This window comes from Ceratotherium simum, chromosome 30 (genome assembly GCF_057802395.1).
Source record: "Ceratotherium simum simum isolate JZ-2026a chromosome 30, ASM5780239v1, whole genome shotgun sequence".
In the NCBI taxonomy this organism is placed as follows: Eukaryota; Metazoa; Chordata; class Mammalia; order Perissodactyla; family Rhinocerotidae; genus Ceratotherium; species Ceratotherium simum.
In genome coordinates, this window is record NC_141929.1 from 10,792,162 (window position 1) to 10,812,756 (window position 20,595).

General features: G+C 41.0%; 1 protein-coding gene across 8 annotated transcripts in view; it reads right to left on the bottom strand.

Annotated features, from left to right (window-relative positions):
- Positions 1–20,595, bottom strand: part of WWOX (WW domain containing oxidoreductase) — a 950,804-nt gene that overhangs the window by 709,758 nt on the left and 220,451 nt on the right. For all 8 annotated transcript variants that reach the window (XM_004437087.3, XM_087419900.1, XM_087419898.1 and 5 more), the window contains exon 6: positions 1,137–1,225. In XM_004437087.3, coding sequence (XP_004437144.1) covers positions 1,137–1,225 — 89 coding nt within the window. The remainder of the gene's footprint in view (positions 1–1,136; positions 1,226–20,595) is intronic.

The following is a 20,595-nucleotide window of genomic DNA, read 5'->3' on the forward strand; positions in this document are numbered from 1 at the left end:
CATTCTAAAAGAGCAGAGTGAGAAACTACGGAAGACTTAAGAGGGACTGGACTGCGCGGCATTATGGGGTCAGACCTACATAGCACCATCTGAATATCTGGTGTAAGGTACCCCGTACATCAATCATCTGCTTGGATTACTATAAAACCAACACTCCCAACAGAGCCTCACCCAGAGACAGCTTGCCATCCATCACCGTTCTCCAAATTCCATCATTCTGATACCACTTTTGGAGTTATCTTATCCTTGGCTATTATTATCCTGTACTATTATCCTGTACTATCTTGTATTATTATCCTGTACTATTATTAACTTAACCCTCATGTTTAAATCAACTCACTGAAAAAAAATTAAATACAGTTATTTTTTAAATGAAATTTAAACAGCTAGGTTAAATGAGAAACCAGCATTGCCTGCCCTAAATTGGAGGTAACAGTAAAAATAAACACTTGGAAACAAAACGTTGTAATTAAAATGGAGCTAGCCACTATTGCTTCCCTCAGCTCTGGGTTTGGGCCCTTCTCACTCTCTGTTAGAAAGAGAAGTTAGCATGGGATGACAAAAAACTCGCCAGCCCCTAGCTAAGGCTTCCTCCTTCAGGCATTTTGAATGACTGAAAAAGAATGAAAAAAGAAGTATGTTTCTCACGATGTGAGTCCATGTTTTTGGAGCCACATCCACGCACCACATACAATCATTGCAGGCTTGTGAAAGGGTAGAACTTTCTCATGCTCCTTATGCTGAGCCCCCTTGCAGTACGGGATAACTGAGGTTTCTTATTTCTGAATGCAATTAAAATATACTTTTCCTTGATTCTGAGATGCACTGTAAAAAGTCTATAATCAAGATGCATCTTACAATCAGCTGGCTATTATTAGCCACTTTTGCTAGTGCTTTAATAGTATCTTTTCTTTTTTCTCTGGGAAGCTGTTATGAGATTGATGACACATCCCATAATGAGGGTGACTCAGAGTCAAGAAAACACGGTACACCTTAACAGGGCCAACCTTAAATGAGCCTCCTGTTTGGACGCCAAGACAACACAACAGCCTTGCGTTCTCCCAGTTGTGTTCATCTGATAAAGACATTACAATAGCAAGATATTATGATCTATAACCCTCTGTTGGAACACTCACACATTCTTGGCCTTGAACGCTTGAGCAAAATGCTGCACGCTACGGAGCACAGCAAGATCCAGGGTCATTGCTTCTACCTTGGCTTTATGCTGGAATGAGAGAAAATAAAAAGAAATGATAAATAACAGCAAGTTTAGTTCATGGTATCAAGTTACAGTAAATGTGTTATGGAACATGTCGGAATTCCCCTGTTTAATATTAGACGCCCAGAGAGAATATAAATCATCGGAATGAATGGAAGAACAGGGCTTTTACTGCCAAGTTTAGGGAGGATGTGAGGCTGGGACTCTGCTAAAACTACAGGCTGGGGGTTGTGCTGTTTCACTCAGCACACAGAAGAGGCTCCAAAGGGTCTTCAGGCTCACATATCTCCTCTTAATCTTCGTCCTAAAAAACTATAAGGATACGTGAACACCAGGACAAAGGCTGGCTCGTGCAAGAATTCAGTAGATAACATTTTATTCACAAAAGCCATCCAGGTTTTGAATGATTCCACCAAGCCTGCATCAAAAATTAAACACAATTCATTTATAGAAAGTACAAAAGCAAGCAAAACTCATTTATACCAATGGATCATGACTGACCTCAATCTCCTTGGTTTAGTTACCCAGAAAACTCTACAAACAGGTGGGGCATAGGTGGATAATAATAATGATGCTAATAATGGCTACTGTCCATTCAGCGCCTACCACGGGCTGGGCGTTTACAAGTACCATCTCATTTCATCCTCACAACAACTGAAAGATGGGTTATATTTTCCTATTTTACAATGTGGCATCTTATAAGAGATCACAGAGCTAACAAGTGGGGGTGGCAAGCACTGACTTCTGAATGTAGTCAGCCTGAAACTAAAGCCCAAGTTCCCTCCTGGAGAGAAACTAGAAGGACTGGAGCAGTCAAGGTTTGAAGCAATCATGTTCCCCCTGGACAGCCTCCTGGCCCAACTCTGGAAACATCAGAGTTGCCTTTCAGCCTTGCCTTGTGTTTAGGGGGTGCTCCCAACTGTGAAGTTTGGCTGGACTTCAGAGTGTGAGATTAAATACTATCACTTAGATGTTATTTCCTCCAAAGGACATGCAGCCAAGAATGCCAGGTCACCTGCCTGTTCAGGTAAGAAGAGTCCCATAAAACAAACGGTAAACTGGGGAATTCTTGTCTAGATGGTGATGCAAAAGTAAGACCGGGGGGAATAACATGATACCTCTAGTGCTACGAAAGGGGTGCCAAACAGCACTGCATCCTCCACTCGAACTGTCTTCTTCAGGGATGGAGACAAACTGTGCTCAGATGCTCAGTGTCCCTACCACAGTTTATCTTGGCTGCCTCAGTCCTGGGCTCCAACTCAAGTCCTGAACCTTGAGCAATAAACATCAGGCAGAGGCAGCTGGGAAGCATACTGACTTTGGGCCATTGAAGATTTCTGAGCCTCAGTTTCCTCATTTGTAAAAGGTGAGTATTAATTATCTACTCACAGAGCTGTGAGGATAATATAAACATAAGTTTAACACCCTGCCTGGAAGAGGGAAGGTATTTAATAAATGTAACTTGAAGGAGACAAGATGTCTGTTGAGACAAATTCTTTCCCTGATGCCACTCTTCAACAAAGGGTGGTTTGGGTGGGCTACAGTGCTGCATGGGGGATGAAGTGATGTTAATGATACCCAAGGGTCCTCCCTGAAGACCATGTCAGACCAGATCGCTGTTAGGTCCTGGAGGACCCAGGTCAAGTCTACCGACAGAGCTCAGTTTTAGGTAAAGGGGTATAGAGTGATTACATGACTTCCCCAAACCCCAACAGCATAACAGTGGCAAAGGCAAGTTGATCAATGCAGATTTAAATGTCTGGGATAACAGTGGCAGATGCAGAAACGTGCAGATTTTGGAAGGAGGAGGAGAAGCATTTAACCTGATCCAGGAGAAGAGGAAAATGCCAACACATGGGTGTTGCTCGAGTTTCCTAAGATCAGAGAACATCAGAGCTGGAGGGTCCACAGTAAGGCCAGGCCACGCCCCTCATCCTATAGAGAAGGAAATTGCCACCAGGAGAAGTGAATGCACTTGAGTGATGTTGGACCCTGCATAGACAGCTTGGGCCTCCAGATGAGGAGCAAAACCCTACTTGCTTTCTGTTTGATTAACTAGTATTTATCTTATGGCTAAAATCTCTTCGGAGTAGGAAGTCTGTCGATGGCTAACTTTTATTCCCCATAGATTCTTATGCCTCATAAATACTCAACTACCAGATTTGGCATTCAGAGTTAGCAAATAAAGTGGCCTTTCCCCCCTCATCTTGCCTCCTCTGGCCCCAGCCTCATTTTGCTGGGAACATGACCCTCACTGCCTATATAGAATCTTACAGAACTTTGAACGTATCACAAGAGGAAAGTCAGATATTCATTCTGTTGGAGAAGGAGTGGTAAAGACATTGTTCCTCTCAGTCAAACCCCCTGTAGAAACCCCAAAGGACATGCAGGCTACATATTATAAAAATGCATAAATATATTCCCCCCATAAAACAGGGAGAACATTCCCAGATGGTGACCCCAAAGCAACATTCCAAAGAAAATGATGGCATGGCCAAGTGGGCCAGAACATTCTTCTATATGTGTAACTTACAATGGGTAAGTTGTCTTTTGCACCTCCCCCTGCACTTTAAAATAAAGCACAGAGCTGCCACTACCAATAAGAACAAAATCAGAACATATACATCCAGGGGGAACAAGGGGTCACAAGCCATCAAAAAGTTCAACAGACTAATCCACAGGCTGTGGGTTACTAGACTCCTGGGGACAGTGATTCAAGTCCACACACTATTACTCAGGTAATTCTCCTGCTTTCTGTAACAGGTTTCCTGTTTCTGCTACTGACCCTGGGAAATGCAGAGAAACTGTGTGTAGTCAGGAAGTCCAGTGAAGGGAAAATGCAGCTTTTAGAATTAGAGTATGTGTATGTGTTTGTAGGGGGCTTGCTCTTCTGATTACCTAACAAACTTAGCAACGTTACAGAAATGTTTACTGTGCGAGAGGCAAAAGACTCGATCCACCAATGTGAGCTTTCCTGCCAAGTCTGGCCGTGATTCTGGGACCGACCACAATTTACTTTTTTGGTTTAACACATTAACGTTTTGTTGTTATTGTTAACTTTGATTTGGAACTAATTATAGACTCACAAGAAGTGGCAAAAATAGTACAGAGAGTGCCCATATACCCATGTCCCAGTATCCCCCAATGGTGACATCTTACCCACGTATAGTACATTATCAAGACCAGAAAATCGACATTGGCGCAATACAATTCATTAGACCTCAGACATTACTTGGATTTCACGATTTGGGGGATGCACTCATTTTTTTTTATTTGGAATATCTTTCTGTATAATTCTATGACATTTTTATCACATGTATTGATTCCCGTAACCATCACCACAGTCACGATACGGAACAATTCCATCACCACTAAGGAATCAGTAAGTTATTCAGAGGTGTTAAATTAACAAATGCCATCTAGAACATGAAAAGATCAGGCCTGTCTGGCAAGAGTTTGCTCTCTGGATTGGCAAAACAAACACATATACAAAGTCTCAGCTTAAAACCCTTTGTAGTTTGGAATGGTCAACAAGATATAGTCCAAAATCCTTAGCGTGGCTCACACAGGTACCTCTGTATCAATCAAGATGTGTTTCAGTAAGGAACAGCCCCCAGACCTCACTGTTTTAAAACAACCAAGGATTATTACACACCCACACTTCATGCCCAACCCAAGTTCATGGGGCCATGTTCATCACGATTAGCCAGGGGCCCAGAGAGATGGAGCCTCCACCTTCCATAACATCACTAGCCTCTACAGTGCAAGGAAGAGAATGCGGTGAATTGCACATGGGATCTCAAAGGCTTCCACTCAGCAATGAAAGAAGTCGCTTCTGCTCACATTTCATTGGCAGAGCAAGTCATGTGGCTGTGCCTAGCTTCAAGAAGGTGCAACCCTCCATGTGCCCAGAAAGAGGAGAAATGGAAATGTATACATACAACGAAGAACACTAATGACTAACACACAGTCGATGACTTTGCCCTGTCTACCTCTCCAGGCTTATTTCAGGCCACTTCCTGCTTCATACTTTCATTACTTAGAGAAAAATTTAGAAAAGACAGATGAATACGGACCAAAAAAAAAAAGATCTACAACCCCACTACCTGAAAATAAACTTTTAGCCTTCCATATGCCCCTCCCTTCCTCCCTATCTATCCGTTCATCCATCTATCCATCCATCCATCCATCCAACCATCCATCCACCTAGCTTTAACAGAAAGAACTCTATACTAAGAACTTTGAATCTTAAAATGCTATAAAATGCCTCTCTCACCCCTTCCCCAAATCCTCACTCTCTCCTCTAATCACGCCAGTATACAAGCTTATCATCTCAGGCAAAATAAGAATGTAAATTTATTTTAAATTATGTATACAGATGCTGGTAAGCACCATTTTAAAACAGAACCGCACAGGTGGTATCCCACACATGAAGCATCAGGCAACTTCTAAGTAGCTGAGAAGCTCACCTGCTCTCGACACTCCAAGCTCAGCCAGAAAGACGCAGGAATTAAGCAACCCACGTACTCTTCTTCTTCCATTTCCCTGGGATCCAGGGATACGTGCTGGTGGCACAGTTCATTGACACCCTCAATAGACCAAGACTTATTGGTCTATTCTTTCTTAAGGTCCAAAACTTGTCTCAGTGATTCAAGAGTCTGTAAATGTAGCATCAAAGGGGTGGCTTGCTGTTGTTATGCAAGAGTAATCTCTCTTACCATTTTATGACTATAAATTAGACAAGTGTGACTCAGACGTGATAGCGCCTGAAACCAAAGGAACCATATGGGGATTGTGCAGTATTTAAACAGAGAAGTGTCATCCACAGCAGAGACAGCAGAGCCAGGCTGACCTGGAGCCACATCCCAGCACGACCACATTGCCGGCAGCGTGACTTCAGGAAAGCTACTTGAATGCTCCAGGCCTTAGCTGACTTATTTGAAAATGGGCATTTGACCTGCATGGTTAGAGTAAAGATTAGATATTATGTATATAAGGTATGAGGCACATAAATAATAACTATTATTATCTTTATGTAGAAGGCCAGTGCTAAAACATGATGCCCAGTGTTTTTCAATAATAAAGCATATTAGTAATTGTGGTCTCCCTTCTTTATTTCATAAAATTAACATAAGTAGCTCAGAGAAAGTTTGAATAGCAACTCTGTAATTGAGTATAACACATGACCCCGGAGCAGGAGGAAGAAGGCTCATGGAATCCCCCCGAGGCCATGGGACCCCAGTTCCCAAACTCAGTGAGTGTTTTGAACCAACAGGTTGTGATTAAGGCCGTGGACTCAAGCTGGACTACCTGAGTCTGAATCCAAGATCCAGCACTTACCAGCTAGGTGAGTTACTTCTCCTATTTGTGCATTCAGTTTTCTCTTCTGTAAAATGGAAATAAATAATAGGACCTGCCTCACTAGGAAATGAGGTAATATATGTAAAGCACTTGCAATAGTGCCTGACACTTGATAAATAGTCTATACTTGTTAACAATGAATATCATTATTGTGATTGTTTTTTGTTGTTGTTTTTACCATTGTCATCAACATCATCACTAATAGCATCATCAGTACCATCACCACCAGCATCACCACCACCACCACCATCATCATCATCTGCACCAAAGTGCTTCACTCTTCACTGATAGGGCTGGATGGGGCATAACTGGCCAATGCGCAATCTCAGAACATTGGCCATATGAGTCCCTACCCCACAGCACCATCTATCCCTACAGCAACCCTATGGAGGCAAGTTATTATCACCTACCCATTTCACAGACGGAGAAACTTAAGTTCAAAAAAGCTTTTGCACAACTTCACCCAGATAACCTGGCAGAGCCATGATTTACACCAAGCCATGATTTTAATCCCTATTCTTATATTCCACAATGCTCATGCAACCCACGTGTCTTCTCACCCATCAATCCTTCTGCCTGTCAGAGGCCCTCACAGCATGCCAATCCAAGAGAAAACCACCAGATCCGTAAATGCCTCATAAAGGTATACTTCAAAATACTCTCATCTTCAAAATGCAGGAGACTTGCTTCCTCCACTCAGCTTAACCAAAGAATCCCCAGTACACACTTTCAACACAAACCTAGTCCAGCAGCAGGGCAGAGCAGCTCTTTGCTGTGTTGAAAGCACCATCTCTGAGTTGGTCAAAAAGAGGAGCCCACTAGTACTGTTGCTGGAGAAACTGTGGCAGGATGGAGAAACCCAGATGCACTCAATGGGCACAGGGGGCCCAGCCTCCCACACACCCAGAGGAAATTCTCTTTCAGCTGTGGGGACTCAGCACATGCAGCTGCAGGTGCAAGATATGCTGTTTAAGGGGAATTAGCTCTTGTGTGTTCTCACGTGAAGGTGCCAATCTATGCGGCTTTGATGGGTGTGTGCCTACCCTTCTCTTATAGAGGAGTTCATTGCTGGGTTTCCCTAAAAGAAGCTCTCATTTACTACATATATTTATTGACAATAAAAGCCAAAAAAATAATGAGTACCTAGGATATTCTTGGCATTTATTTTTCATTTAATAGTAACATGAAAAATCTTTTGAAGTATATATCATTTCCCCCATTTTACAGACTAGAAAACAGAGGCTGATACAGTTTAAAATGGCACAGCCAGTAAGACACAGATCCAGGTTTCCAAGTGAGATGTGGCCGGTTGCAAAGCTCATGTCTTCACTGGAATCCACGCTACGCTGGACCCCTGTTGTCATAATTTTCAACATATAACACCAAGAAGCTATAAAGAAATTAACATCATCTATATATTCTTATTTGTGTCTATTTTATATCATATTTATTTTATACATTTAGAATTTACAAGAGAAGCCTATTGCTGAAAGAGAAAATGTAACCAAGGCAATAATCTACATTCAGAGCTTATTGCTAATGGCATCCTGCAAATTCTAATCCAATGGGCCTTAACTGCATTATGCTGATGTCTCTCACCCTTTCACTTTACATACTCTCAGTCCTGATATTATGTTCTGAAACCTTAAATATGAGTTGTCACATTTACAACAGCAAGAGACACTGGCGCTGAGCATATTATTGACATGATATTACTCACTGAACTACAATACAGACCTAACTAAACTGGTTTAATAATTCATCAATATCCTATGCGGAACCTCATAACACTAATTTCTCCCGTATTATTTAAGTGATGTTAATGGTGGCAATGGGTGGCAGCATCTTCTCCAGGTAATGCAGGAGTGGATAGATACTTGTATCTACTTTCAACTCAGTACCTCTTAGCGAACAACCCAAATCAGTATCCTGAGTAAGTCTGACGGAGAGTTTGCCCAATCTTGGCCAAGCCTAAAGATTAAAAAGATACACTGATAATTGCTCTTTCCGATAGGGCACTCAGGGAAAAAGGAGAGTTTGAGAGTCTTTCTCCAGCTCTGCACATTTGTACCAGTCTGTATACCATTGTGCATTTAACAAGAAAACCGCTCTTAAAGAAGATTCCACAGTTCAAAATAGGGAACCAAACCAAAAACGATTCTAAGCAAAGCCTAGGATTTTTCTTAAAGCCTTGAAGGATAGAGGCTGAGTTTGTCATTCCTAACTTTCAGATCAACCCTCACTCCTGGGCCCCCACGAGCCGCCCCCAACCACGCCCTCCCCACTAAAAATACACAAACACTCCTAATAAGAAAATCATGACATCTCTTTCTTCATTATATACAGGTCAAAATTTTTGCCTTGCCTTGCTGGAACTCAATTTATAAAATAACTGTATCAATATTTACAGGTAATTGTGAGGCTGATTCAAGGAGAAATTTCACCAGATAACAGCTTATTTAATTTGTTATATGAGTTACATGCCACGTAAAGCAAAACTATTAAAAATGCTTAGACAGTAATTGGCAATATTTTGCACTCTGGATAAAAAACGCTTATCTTGCCAGAAACTAACAAGAGAGTGAAAATATTCAAAAACCTTCCAATTTCCCTCTATGCAATGTATTCACTTTGCAGCTTAAAAACAGTTTAAGGAAGGACAGCGAATGGCATGGGAGTCTGGCAGTCAACATGATTGTGCATTTATGCCTTCCTATTGAAGAAAGAGCCTTTTTTCATAGTGAATTTTTCATTCTAATGTAAGTGATGATTTACGTTAACTATAGGTAAAGCACAGTTACATTTTCCTGAAGGATTGCAGGCAAGTAAAGAGTACTACAATAAGTTGAAGCATAAAAGCTTTCTCTGTCATAATATTTATTATAATGGCATATAAAATAGCTGAAATAAATAATAGATGACTAAAGGTAAATTCATATGATAAAGAATCCTTCAGCAGACACCATTACTTTTGACCGCTCTGGTTTTATACACAGTTGAAGACTCTTAATAAACAGGCTTATGTAAGTACTGGAAACATCAAAGATGTGCTTAAAAGGCAACATACTGGACATCAGCTAATTTACTGTATAATTATATTCTCCACAGGAACAGTCTATATATTTTGAATATTTAATAGCTGTCTTAATAAAACTTGTTAAGCATCGGAACCCCCTACTTTGAGGAAGTTGCTAATAAAAGAAAAATCAGCGCCCCCCTCCCAGATTCAGAAAGAGGTACAGAGCTCAAAATACAGAGATCTGGGGCCTGTTGATTATCTGGCGACAGGTCAATAGTTGTTAGTTAAATTGAATAGAAAGAGAAAAAGAAGATTTGTCTGCTCTGGTTTAGAGGATTCTGAATTCCACTTGAAGGACTTATGAAGTGTGAAAGGTCCTCAGATAGAGAGAGACAATCTTCATTACGAACCTTAGAAGAGAGAGAACCACACACAGATAGGCCAGCATCTATCTCAGGGGTTCTCAGCTAGGGGCATTCTACCCCCCAGGGGACATCTGGCAAAGTCTGGAGACATTTCTGGTTGCCACACCTTGTTGGAGGGGTGTACTGACACCTAATGGGTAGAGGCAAGGGATGCTATGAAATATCCTACAATGCACAGACAGCCCCCCACTACTGGCCCCAGAGTCAACAGTGCCAAGGTTGCGCGTGTGAGTTTGGTGAGAAGAACTCTGATTCACCCTAAGTGGTCTTCAGCTGTTTAAATTTATCTTTAGTTGTAAAAATAAAGCTGGCTCTCTGATGAAAATACAAATAATGCAGAAGTGGATAATGTATAAAGTGAAAACATCTCCCAAATCCCACTGCCCCAAGATAAACACAGTGATAGCCTGATGCAGATCCTTGCAGAATATATTTTCTACACATGTTTTTGTACAAACAAAGAGTCATAGCTCATGTGTTATTTTATAATCTGGTTTTCCCCAATTAACACATAATTGAATATATCTAAATAGAGCTAGACCCCCATTCTTTCCAACCAGTGTGGTTAGCCCATTGCAGGGGTGTTCAATCATTTATTAAAAACTGATCCCCTTTGGAGGGCTCAGCCCTCCACACCCTTCACTAGCTTTGTGAACTTGTTACTTCAACTCTCAATGCCTGACCTTCCTTATCTATAAAAATAGAAATAATAGAAGAACCTCCTCCTACTGTGAGAATTCAATGAGATACTATCCATGGAAAACATCTTAACCAGATATGTGGAAGTGTTAACTATTGTTCTTGTTGTGATTAATATTATTTTATGTAGTTTCCAGTTTTTCATTACTGAAAGCAAAGCTGTGATACCTATACTTTGAAATATATGATTTTTTTTTTTCTATAAGATTAGTTCGTAGAAGTAGAACTGCTAGGTCAAGAGATATCTACATTTTAAATTTTGATAGATTTTTGCTGGGTGTCCCTCAAAAAGGTTATAGCAATTTCCATTCCCAAGAACACTGCAGGAGATTATGAAAGAAAACAACCAAATAATTCACATTGACATTTACAGTAAATTAAAATACAGTTTTATATCTCTATCTCTAATATACGGTACACAGTGAGTAGCACAGAGTAGGTTTTCAAGACAGACTTTAATTTAGAAAGTGAATCAATGAATATATAACATACCACCAAACTTGGGACAAATTTGTAAGTACACAGAAATAAAAGTCGGCTGGTGATATTGGCAGCAATGGTTTTCCATAAGCCATATTTGGAAAGCCAGACATTTCTCCTGGTGCTTCAGGCTGGCTGGTTGAGCGCCTGCCTCTCAGAAGTTGGCCACACTGTGTGATGATGGACCTGAGCTTGCTGTGCAAAGCACACATAAACATGCAATAGTACCATCACGCTTGAGTGCCCACGACAGTTATTTTTAATTTATGCATGAATCTAAAGAGAGAAATCTTTCAGAGGTTCTGCAGAAGCAAGGCAGGATATTCAACAGATAAACTAGAAAAGACTAAAAAAAAAAAACCCTATATGCTTCAGGGAGAAATGAGGTTTCCTGCATCTGGCTAGGCAGCCTCTTATACTTTTTAACCAAAACATCCACAAAGGCAGAAAAAGATGAGACTCAACACAATACAGACAAAAGAGAAGTCACAGTCAAGTTATCCCCAAATTTTGTGCATCTTTTACATTAGCTATAGGACCAAATAAATTACACTTAAAAAGGAACTGAAACAACAATAACAAGGAATATTTTTTTTATGGGAGGGGGGATTTCATTGAGCCATTAAATCATGTATGGTCTGGTTTTCTTGGTTAAAATGAAAGACATTAAATAGCTTTATACTTTGTAAGAGAATATTGAAATAAGTATGTGAAAATTTCAACAGTAACTGCAAAAGATGGGAGGGAGGGGGGGGAGGGAGGGAGGGAGGGAGGGAGGAAGGAAGGAAAGAAGGAAGGAAGGAAGGAAGGATCTTTAGCTTCTAAACCAGCAGCAGGAAAAAAAAAAATGATATATTGGGGTGCATGGGACATCAAGAAACTGGATCAATCCACAAAAATGTCCAAAAAGAATTAAAAATAATAATAAAGGAAAAGAGTTGCTAGAGAGGAAACACAAAAAGAAATTCAGAAATTAGTAGAAATATATCAATAATCACAAGAAATATACATGGACTTAAATTTATATATTAAAAGGCAGAAAACAACAGACTAGAATTTAAAAATTATCTCTATGCTGTATAAAAAAGACACACTGTGGATAAAACTAGCGTCTCTCAAACCAGTTCTCCCCTTTCCACCGTAAGGGATTGTGCTGAGAAGGCTGACCAGATGGAAACTACATTCCCCAGCCTGCACTGAGGTAGGTGGGCCATCTAGGTTTCCACCAATGGCCTGTGAGTGGAAGAGTGTATAACTCCTGAGCTCTTCCTCATGTGAACTGGGTTCCCAGTGTTCTCTTTCTCCTTCCATAAGATGAACGTAGGTTATAACGATGTCCTAGGGGGCAATAGGGCCACTAGATGAAAGAGCTTGGATACTTTATTCACCAAATGAATAACAGCCACCTGTCCCCCCAGGGACCCCATGTGGATCTGTGTCATACAGGGAAATCATTTGGTAAAACTATTCTCTGTCATAACTTGAAAGGCAGATCTAGTACCTACCAAGCCCGAAGCTTGAGAGAAGAGCCAGAATGTCAGTGTGTTGACTGCTCCATGCTGCGTTCACCAGGATATTACAAGAAAGCGATGTGCTCAGGGAAGAAGAATCATCCAGTTTGCAGGCAGAAATGAAATTTGGGACATTATAGAGTTGAAAAAGCCAATTGATTCTGGAGCCTAAACGGCATAAAATAAGCCTGAAAAGTCTTTGAGAGACAATAGCCCATTATGACTTGTGAATTAATTCAAATGATTCAGCCCAGTAGCATATATCAGATTAATAGTACTTCTTTTCCACTCAAGCCTGTTACTCCAGATAGCTTCACGGTAGTTGCTATTGAGTCAAGAGAGAAAGAGAGAGCGAGAGAGAGATGCAGAGAAAAAGTCAGGCAGGCTTGTGGGGTTTCCAGGGCTTGTCTGACAGTTTAACCAGAACTGCTTCAGGGAATGAAGTCCAAACAGGAGCCGAGGAAAGGGGAATCCGTGAAGAGTGGCAGAGAGAGGCCAACACTTGCACGCAGATTCAAAGCAGTCAATGGATGTCCTGTCCTCTCAGGGTATGAAGCATGCTGGTTTGGGCATCAGCACACAGCCACGTCCATATCTGACTTGCTCTGTGGTCTCCTCCCTTGTAGCCAAATGGGACAAATGAACCACATTGGGTAATTCTGTTAAAAGCCAGCTAAGTTACAGACTGCATGTTTTCAGAAGAGCATCTTAGGCAGCATTAGAGTGGGGAGGGGCAGTGCGGGGGACACCACCTTACAAATGTCCATTAGAAGCCACTTTGGAATGGCATGCATGCTAAAGCAGCTTGGCCTTAGTGCAGGCTCTCCCTGCCTCTTCAATATTTATAAACAGCATCTTCCCTTCTCCCTTTGGCTTGACAATACAGATGTTCTCTATAGGCAGAGCTGCTTACAGCGTGATGAGAGTGTTCACCTCCATACAGGGAGGATCTGGTACATGTGGTCCTTTTTCCTAAAGGAAATCACTGACTTGATGAGGCTGCACTCCTTTCTGGATACTAGGTCTGCAATGGAACCCCCAGAAGGATTTGCGGGTGTTATGGCTGAGGGTTACATTTTCTAGTTAATCCAAGTGTCACCTTTCATCCCACATCTAGGACCTTAAGATACCCTTTCCCTGTATAAATTTACAAAATCCATTCCACGAGGCAAACACTCACTGTTAATTAAACACTTTTGAGGACTTACTCTCTGAAAGATACTATTCAGGGAAGGGACGATTACAGACTTGGCCACATTTTACCCTGCTGAGCCATTACAAAGTACACCTAATTACCTGTATTTTATAAACAAAACAAAGGCTGAGAAAGCATGAAAAATCCTCTCAAAAATCACGTAATTAGTATCTGGCAGAACTGGGATGTCAGTTCTCCCTCCACTCTGATAAGCCAGTTCTCCTTACAAGATAGTACTACTGTCTCTGTGCCAGAACCTTCCCAACCCTGCAATTATCCCTGAGTCCAGGAGATTATGGTGGGGCCAAATGTACTTCACTCTCAAGAATGTTGTTCCTTCCATGAACCCAAAGCCTTTTACACTTTTGTGTTTTATTTTTACCATTAAAATTTCAACTTTATGATGGAAAAACCAGCTAATTTCAACCTCTCCCCCATCCCCATCCCCCAGACTTTGGATTGACCAGGTTTGATAACTAAGTCATGTGTAATTTGAATTGTTTCCATATGCGTGGAAATAAGATACTGATCTAACCACCTGCTCGTTCTGATTTAGTGAAACACACATTTCTTTCCAAATGGCCATGAGTCCTCTAGGACAGAGGTCAGCAAACTTTTACTCTAACGGGCCAGATAGCAAGTATTCTAGGTTTTGTGGGCCGTACAAACTACTCGACTTTTGTAGCATGAAAGCAAAAGCTGCCACAGATAAGGTTAAATGAATAGGCATGGCTGTGTCCCAACAAAACTTTATTTACAAAAACAGGCGTTGGGCTGGATTTCCTCCCAGCTGAGCACAGTCTGCTGACCCCGTTATAGAAAAGAGTCAATCAAGTTGGGTGTGCTTCCTGGACTACGCCAGTCCTATAATTAATATTATTTGCAGATTCCAATGAATGTAGGAGAAAAAAAGAACATTATACCACACCTTAAAGTGTGTGGTGTTTTATCACACAGGCCATTTGATAAAGATACAGAAAACACACGGCATTAAGAGTCCAAACATTATGTAGAATTAAGGATGTACAATGGACTTAGCAGTGAGCATCTGTTAACACTGCTCCTTGCAAAATGTGTCCCCTATTAAATAATCTAACTTTCAGAAGTATTACACTTTGTAAGTATCAGCACTAAATGGCTCCTACAATTCCACATGTCTGCTTGAACGCAGAACCTTTTTGAAACACATTTTGGCATCTCTAGAAGTTTATAAAAACCTGTCAAAAAAATTAAAATAGGAGTCTCTAGACATTTTTCAAGTATGCCAATCCTTGGGCATTTAGGGTGTGAAGAAAAGACATTTTTCACTGGGCTCAAAGATATATTCCCAGATCTGCTAAAGATTCTCTCCAGAATCCTAATAACAAGCATCAAATCACAAGCCCCATCTTGGCGACTGGGAATGTGGGCATGATACTTCTGTCCTGTTCATATGCATTTATATTTCAGAAAAACAGAAACAAAACAAAACAACGACAAGACAACACTTCTAATGAAAAGAGAACTCCACACTTTCTTCTTTACTGGAGAGAAGAGAGTTGCAAATGCAGAGGCAGAGGTGGGGGGAACCACAGTTGGGGGTGGGGCTGGGAAGCAGAAGGATACACACACAAAAAAAACAATGAAAACATGAAATAAAGAGATTGCTCACAAAAGAGTTACTAATGAGGCCATTTCTTCCATGTCCTGGAATTTTTCTAAACCAAATAACAGCAGTAGATTAAGGGTGATTGACAGACTACATCCAGTCTATAAAGTAATAAGAATTACAGGCCACATTATCATTCAAGGGAATTCATGCTTTCTGCTGGGCAGAGCAAGACGGTCCTTCCAGCAGGTATCTGAATCATTCTGCCATTGGTGAGGGGTTTAAATCCCCCAGTCTTGGCAGGATTCAATACCAAGCCTTGTTGAGAACCACAGTGTCTTACTGGCAGAATGCTCTCTGGGCCAGGAACCCAGCAAGCACCTGATTTACAGGGAAATAAATATTTCCAAATACAAACCCCATTAACTAATAGGAAAAGATGAAAACCAAAACAGAATCGTAACCATCAGCTGGCTCGTGGCACTGGGATCCTCCACTGACACTTTCCATTTCATGGACTGCATTGAGAAAAGCAATCCCGGTGGCAATGACGAGAGGTACAGCCCCACAGTCACTCTGGGCCGGGTTCCCCACCGGGCACTTTGCATCGACATAGATTTCCTCCTTCATCCTCAGTACCTTTGAGAGGTAGGTCTTAGCATCTTCATTTTGTAAGTGGGAAAATGGAAATTAAGTAACTTGAGGCCATAAATCGGATGAAAGGAGAATCTGAACTCCAGCGCAACTGACCCCAAAGTGTCTCCCACTACTCACCGACAGTACATATAAACTACTATTACTATGACCATGGCTATGAAAGGGGTTGAAGACCAAGAATCTTTGCAAATGATGAAATTCCAAGTACCTTAGCAGAATGGGATAAGTACAAGAAAAATCAGGAAAAGGCCAGAAAGATTGCATGTGTAGGAAAAAGCATAGAAAATATCCTGTTCTCTTGCTCTCCCAAGATCCATAATCGTATGCTACACTGTTCCCTGCAAGTGCAGACACACACAGGGTAGCACATTAATCCTTCAAACACTAACAGATGCTGGCAGGGATTTAGACTGGAATGTATTTACAAAGTGACAAATTATGTTCTGTATTATAGAGAGAAAGAGCATCCACGAATGGCCTGATAAATGTCAGCTGCAGTCACGACAAACGGTTTATTTTTATTATACTGTAACCACAAATGTTTTTTTTCTTTCTGTTTTTTTTTTTTTTTTTTTTTTTTTCTGAGAGTCCCAAAGATTTATTTGTTGCAGGGAAAAAACAAGATTATATATGACACAAAGTAATAACTGTAAGATCAGTGATATTCCGGGCACCCTGCCCTCCTGGAAAGCTACATCCAGGCTGAATAGTGCTACTAAAAATGCTACCTTCTCAGAAGCCCAGTAAATGGTTAATAAATCAGCACCGATACAATGCCTTGTAATTAAATACAGCCTTAGTTCACAGACTAGCCAATTGATAGACAATATCCAATTCCCCCTTTAGTGGCTATCAGGTGGGTAGAGTAACTATTAAAGTAAATTTAATGGCTGTGACAGGTAAGAAAATATACCAGAAGCTAAAATGTAATCAGTATATCCAAACCCAAAATAAAATTATAGTCTTTTCTGCAAACACCGTCCCTCGAAAGGAGGCTTATGGACGGAGAGCGACATCCACAGGCCAGTAAGGGCAAGGTCACTAAGTCTAGGGGAATGTTCAACCCTGAAAACAAGATTGAGAGGGGGGATTTGGCGTGGGGCCAAGGGAAAATGTAAGCATTTATTATTAAGAAACCATTCTGAAGAATTCCTTTTATCCACTTGGTCAGTCGGATGTTGGCGGCACTGACAGGCATTCTTGAGTAAGCAGCACGTCAAGATGGCAGAAAGGAGAGTTGGAGGCCACACCCCTGGCTTCATGGTGGGGCTACACTTCTAACTCCATATGTGATCTCAGGCAAGGTCCTGCCCAGCCCAGAACCTCCACTGTCTCAGCTGTGAGCTAGAGCATTTGGATCTCAGGGTGTTGCCAAAATCTCTTCCCGAGGCCAATTCTCTGCTTCTAATAGGTTGAGGGACCACAAATAAGGGCGGGCTAGCAGAGGAAAATGAATGGTGGCGGTCAAGCATATTCAGTAGAAAGAGGAACATTTTCTCTTCTGGGACTCTCAGATGCAGACTTCTTGTGAAATCATTGTAAATTAAAAGTCCCTATAGTCGCACACTCTAAAAGCAAGATTTTAGAAAGATATGGAACTGACAGGAACGCATAGATATATTTAAATCTACAGATTACATAGAAAGATGAAGACTCTCACACATACACAAAATCCCACTGTGAGACTACTGCACAGAAAAGTATGTCTTTTCTCCTGACAATGGATAGAAAAGATTTCTGTGGTGGGGAGTGGACAGGGTAGCACTGTCATCAGAGGGCCGGCAGGAAATCTGCTCTCCTACCCCTGCCCGCTGCCGGGGAAGGAGTCTCTTGTGAAAAGTGCACAGCGACAGTCCCTGCAGATGGGGGAACAGGATGCAATCCTGACTCCACCACTTTCTTCACGCGTTTTGACTTCTTGGAACCCTGGAACCTCACTTTTCCCATCTGTGAAACCACAACATTAAAGTCTCCTTCACATTAAGATTGTGGGAGGATTTGACGTGTGTAGTCTCTGTGGCCCAGCACCTGCTTGGCATGTAGTAAGTTCTCGATGAACTATGTCTATTATTCTTAGGCTGAGGCTGCTCCCTGGAAACCCCCCACGCCCCTTCCAATCCTAAAAGAAGTAACTGCCTTTCCTGCAAGCACCATGATGGTTCATTCTTTCTCTCTCCTAATTCGCATCCGCATCACCACCTTCCTGTGTCTTCTCTTGTCCTGTCTACAGGCGAGGGGGACAAGACACAAATTCGGCACTAAGCATGCCCCCATGGGTTCCCTTCCATGCCTTAGGCGAGTACATCCCAAATATCAGGACTTTGGCTGTTTTCACTGGCCTATGGTAACATGAAATAAAAGATAAGGAGCAGGAAGGAATGCAGTGGGAAGGAGAATTCACTCAGTCAAAATGGCAGTCCATCACAGAAGCCAACCAGAAGAAGCTCCTGATGGCCAAAGCTGGAACAATTTGAATAACAAAATAAATAATGATAGTATTGGATTATGAGCCATAGAATAAATTATATACCTGTGAATCTGTACTAGCATGAATAAAATAATGGACTAAATAAATAAACGAGGGAGAAGGGATAGCTCTTCCTTCAAAGGAATTCCAATTAATAAATGTAGACAGCATGAGGGAAATACAGACTCATCATTAGGCAAACACCACAGAGGTAACTACTGCAGGCAAGATCGACTCATGGATGTTAAAAGTCAACGTATGAATGTTTAAGGAGAAAGAGGATGTCAGCATAATCTCAAAGCATCTCCCCCCAAATATTTATGAATTATAAAGAAAAAATCAGCAACATTACTTTGGAGACTCAGCAGAACATCACCTTAACCAAATGATCAAGGTTACTTTACTATCACCATCACCAGTGATAGGACATATCAACACCATGTACTGCCCAATGTGATGCACAAAGAAGGCCACAGCATATCTATGATGTTCTTGCCAAAATATGCTGAAACTCAGTCTAATCATGAGAAAATATCAGACAGACCAAAGTCTCAAGATCAGGAAGGACACAGAAAGAATGAGGAACTGTCAAAGACTGAAGGCCACCAAGAAGACACAACAACTAAAGACACTGCGGGATCCAGGACAGATCCTGAACTAAAAAGAAGATAGTGGGGGAAAACTGGTGAAATTTGATTAGGGTAGTATAGTTACCATGACGTAATAATGTTAATTTCCTGGTTTTGATAGTTATATTATGGTTAGGTAAATTGTTAAGATCAGAGGAAGGTAAGTGAACTCTGCACTATTTTTGCAACTTCCATATGAGTCTAACATTAGTTCCAAATAAAATGCTAATAAGAAAATGAAATAGCTGTCCTTTAGGGTAGGTGTGTGTCCTCACAATGTTTGGTGTTAAAATACTCTTTCTTTCCTAAAGTAACGTTGATTGTTGATAGGGGCATGTTGTTACATTTTGTTGATTTTTGTTGTTGTTGTTTTTAGTGTACTTTCTTAGAAAAAATAAATAACTCTGGCAAGTCTAAGTTGCTGTCCTCATTTTTTTGCTTTCTTTTGAAAAAGTTTATTGGATCCTGAAATCCAAAATTCTCAGAACCACTAATTAAGCTCCATTTAAAATTATTTACTAATGATTGAATACTGAAGCAACGAAAGTTTACAAAATAAGCGCTGTCCCCTTCACTGAATACTATCAATAGTCCAGTGACAAAATTAAGTCCCTTGGTTGTTGCAGCATCAAATCAACATTAAACTCACGGTCACTTCTTCCAGGAAGTCTCCCCAATCACGCCAGGGTGCGTATAGCACCACGCTCCAGACTCCCACAGTTCCCTGTGGGAAGCAGGGATTAGAGAATCCAACACAGTCTTTGCTTCTTCATGTGTTTCTCACACCAAATCATGAGCCTCTTAAAATCAGGGCCACTCATGCACATCTCCGTATCTCCTAAGAGGTTTGTTTTTTCCCCCAGTGAAAATTCAAGTTCTTAAAAGAAAAAAATCTTATATGCATCTCTGTAGCTTTTGAGAAATTTAATGCAAGTTAAATATAAAATCCTGTTTCAATATATAAGCTCTGAAATGTTGATAAACTTACAGTCTAACTCATTTTAAGTCTCTCTTTCAGCTCCAAGGTGGATTTAAAACAAACAGACCAAAAGGTGTTTCACTTATTCCCTAAGTACCAACCATTGATGCCTTATGTTTTCTAAGCGCTCTCCTTATAGCAATTTGGGGGCTCTAATGATTAGTGCTTTAATAAGGAGGAAGCACAGCAAAAAACTTAATTTGCAAACCCTACTTTACAGATTAGCCTGAGAGCTTTAAAGGTTTTTATGCGAAGTGTTAAAACTTTTTGTTTAACATATTTTTAAAGTTGAGAAAAATATTGGGACAAACTGTTGGGCAAACCCAGCCCTCTTTCTCTTCATTATCAATGAAATGGAGATCCGTG